General features: G+C 43.0%; 1 protein-coding gene across 1 annotated transcript in view; it reads right to left on the reverse strand.

Moving 5' to 3' along the window:
• arap1 (ArfGAP with RhoGAP domain, ankyrin repeat and PH domain 1) overlaps positions 1 to 2,500 on the reverse strand; it is a gene marked incomplete at its 5' end in the record, with an annotated part of 42,466 nt that overhangs the window by 3,428 nt on the left and 36,538 nt on the right. The window contains 2 exons of the mRNA XM_080543641.1: positions 465 to 623; positions 1,550 to 1,613. Coding sequence (XP_080399767.1) covers positions 465 to 623; positions 1,550 to 1,613 — 223 coding nt within the window. The remainder of the gene's footprint in view (positions 1 to 464; positions 624 to 1,549; positions 1,614 to 2,500) is intronic.

The following is a 2,500-nucleotide window of genomic DNA, read 5'->3' on the forward strand; positions in this document are numbered from 1 at the left end:
CACAGCATGGATTACACAGAGCATGTACACACAAACAGACATGGAAACCCAATAATACACAAACTACCACCACACCCAACACCACACCACAGTGAGCACACACTCTCACTCATAGACACCATCAAACACACCCACACACAGCAGCACCAGGCTAATGAGGAGGAAGCTGCAGAGAAATGTCAGTAGGATCACAGCCCCCAGTTATCTGAGCCCACCAAGAGAGAAAGATTGGCCAACTTTAGAGCCGGGAGGTAGGGGGGGAGGGGGGGGGAGCAAATCAGAGTTCAGAGATCATCTATCCTGACCACAGGGTCTCTTCCACCCACCTCCTATACATCTACATCTTGGGAGTGTGGGGGGGAGGGGGGCGAGGGAGGGGCACTGGGTTAGCATGGAGCGCTCTGACAGGCTGGCCGATCCTAGATCATCCCCAGTGATTCACTGCATGGAGGGGTTGAACTCACTGCAAGCGGGTCTTGGCTGAAAGCTGCTACGCTGTTCCGCATTTCGTTCTCGCTGCCGCGTAACGGAATCATCGACACGTTACCATGACGAGTATCCACCGGCAACACACGGGTCACACGTGTTTGCACCCCATCAGCGGGCCACAAACTACCATCATACTGAGGGGGGAGAGAGAGAGGGGGAGAGAGAGAGAAGACGAAGAGAGACAGACAGTTTAGAGTGATTATTAACCAACCATGATCTATCTCTGTGTGTCATGATGAGCGTTAGAACACATTCCTCTCAAACATCCTAAAGAACCTTGAGGACCACCATATACAACTTTCCAGTAGCCTAGCATTTTTTATCAGTGGTCAATCTGACCTCAAAGGTTAAGTCGTTATTAATTGGATAACTTTATTAGTATATCAAAGGGAACACAAGTCTCTGTGTTTTGCTCTAAAATAACAGGAGTCAAACACAGAGACCTGTGATCCCTTTGGGAGGACCAGGTGGTTAAGAAGGCAGAGAGCATTATCAGCCAACCCCTCCATGCTCCGGCTCACCACTTTTCGCTGTTGCCTTCTGGCCGTCGTTTTAATGTTCCTCGGAGCAAGACCAACCGTCACTCCAAATCTTTTATCCCTTCAGCTATCAGACTACTTAACTCAGATGGTGACTTACCATGCACTGCTCTTAGTCGAGTAGTTCTTTTATTTTTCTGATTTCTTTTATTTCTTTATTTTTTTACACATCTAAAAGGTGCCCTCAAATGACCTTGTTGTCTGTTTACTAAATTGTGCTTGACATGACATTGTACTGTTGTATGTTGTTGGTGTCTGAATGAGGAGTAAAGCTACAAATGAATTGCCCCCAGTGGGATCAATAAAGTTGTCTGAATCTGAATCTGAATCATGGACCAAGTATATCATATCAAACACTGGATGACAGCAGTTTCCTGCTTGTGAGTGTAGACAGTGGCCTGAGTAGATATGACCAAAGTTTGTTTTAGAACAAAGAAGCTTCTTTAGCCTTTTTGTTTTTCTTTCTTTTGAATTGGACTGAATTAGGGTGAAATGTGAAAGTGAAATGGGTGTGGCCTTACCTGGATACTGAGAAATGTGGCAAACCACTCCCTCATCTCAGTCTGAGTATCACAACACAAATACCTACAGAAAGAGAGAGAGAGACAGAGAGAGAGAGAGAGAGAGAGAGAGAGAGAGAGAGAGAGAGAGAGAGAATAATTAACTAAAATAAGCACAACTGTACACTGACAGTGGCTGCCTGGTGGTAGTGCCCAGAGCGTAAACATTGAGTGTGATTCCTAATTTGAATTTAAACAAGGAGAAACAGTGATTAGAGCTGTGTGTGTGTGTGTGCATGTGTGTGTGTGTGTGTGTGTGTGCTTACCACCTCAGAGAGTGCCACTTGATCCCCTCTGATTCATCCAAGGATGGAGGAAGAGAATGTATCAGAGTGTACAGCAGTGAGCGCCAAACACTGTTCAAGTCTACTTTACTTAAAAAGACTAATGAACAGCCCCATGCCATGAACATATACAGCATCTCTCTCTCAGTCTCACACACACACACACACACACACACACACACACACACACACACACACACAGCTTTAATCTCTCTCTCTCTCTCTCATTTTTATTTTCTTTAAAATGTTTTATTTCTACTTTTCTGTCTTTTAGAATCATTTGTATACTTTTTTAATTTTATTTTATTTTTTTACATGATTGCACTTGTTTAATTGTTCTCTCAAGTAGATGACACCAAGTCACTGTGGCTACATTGTCATTTGAGGTAAGGGTATCTCATTAGATATGAAGGCTGCAGTATTATCTGATATGCTGTTTTCTTTCTTATTTTTTTCTTTCTTTTTTGTATATTCGTACTAACATAGCAGTATTGCCTTTGAGGACGATTTATGTTGCAGAGACAATTGTTGATAGTGTATGTATCGGTATGCTTGTACAGACTTGTGTGTGGAATATGTAAATGGCAATGAGTGTAATTATGTAATAAGTTAAAAAAAACAAAAAAAC

This window comes from Nansenia antarctica, assembly GCF_963989245.1.
Source record: "Nansenia antarctica genome assembly, chromosome: 12".
NCBI lineage: Eukaryota > Metazoa > Chordata > Actinopteri > Argentiniformes > Microstomatidae > Nansenia > Nansenia antarctica.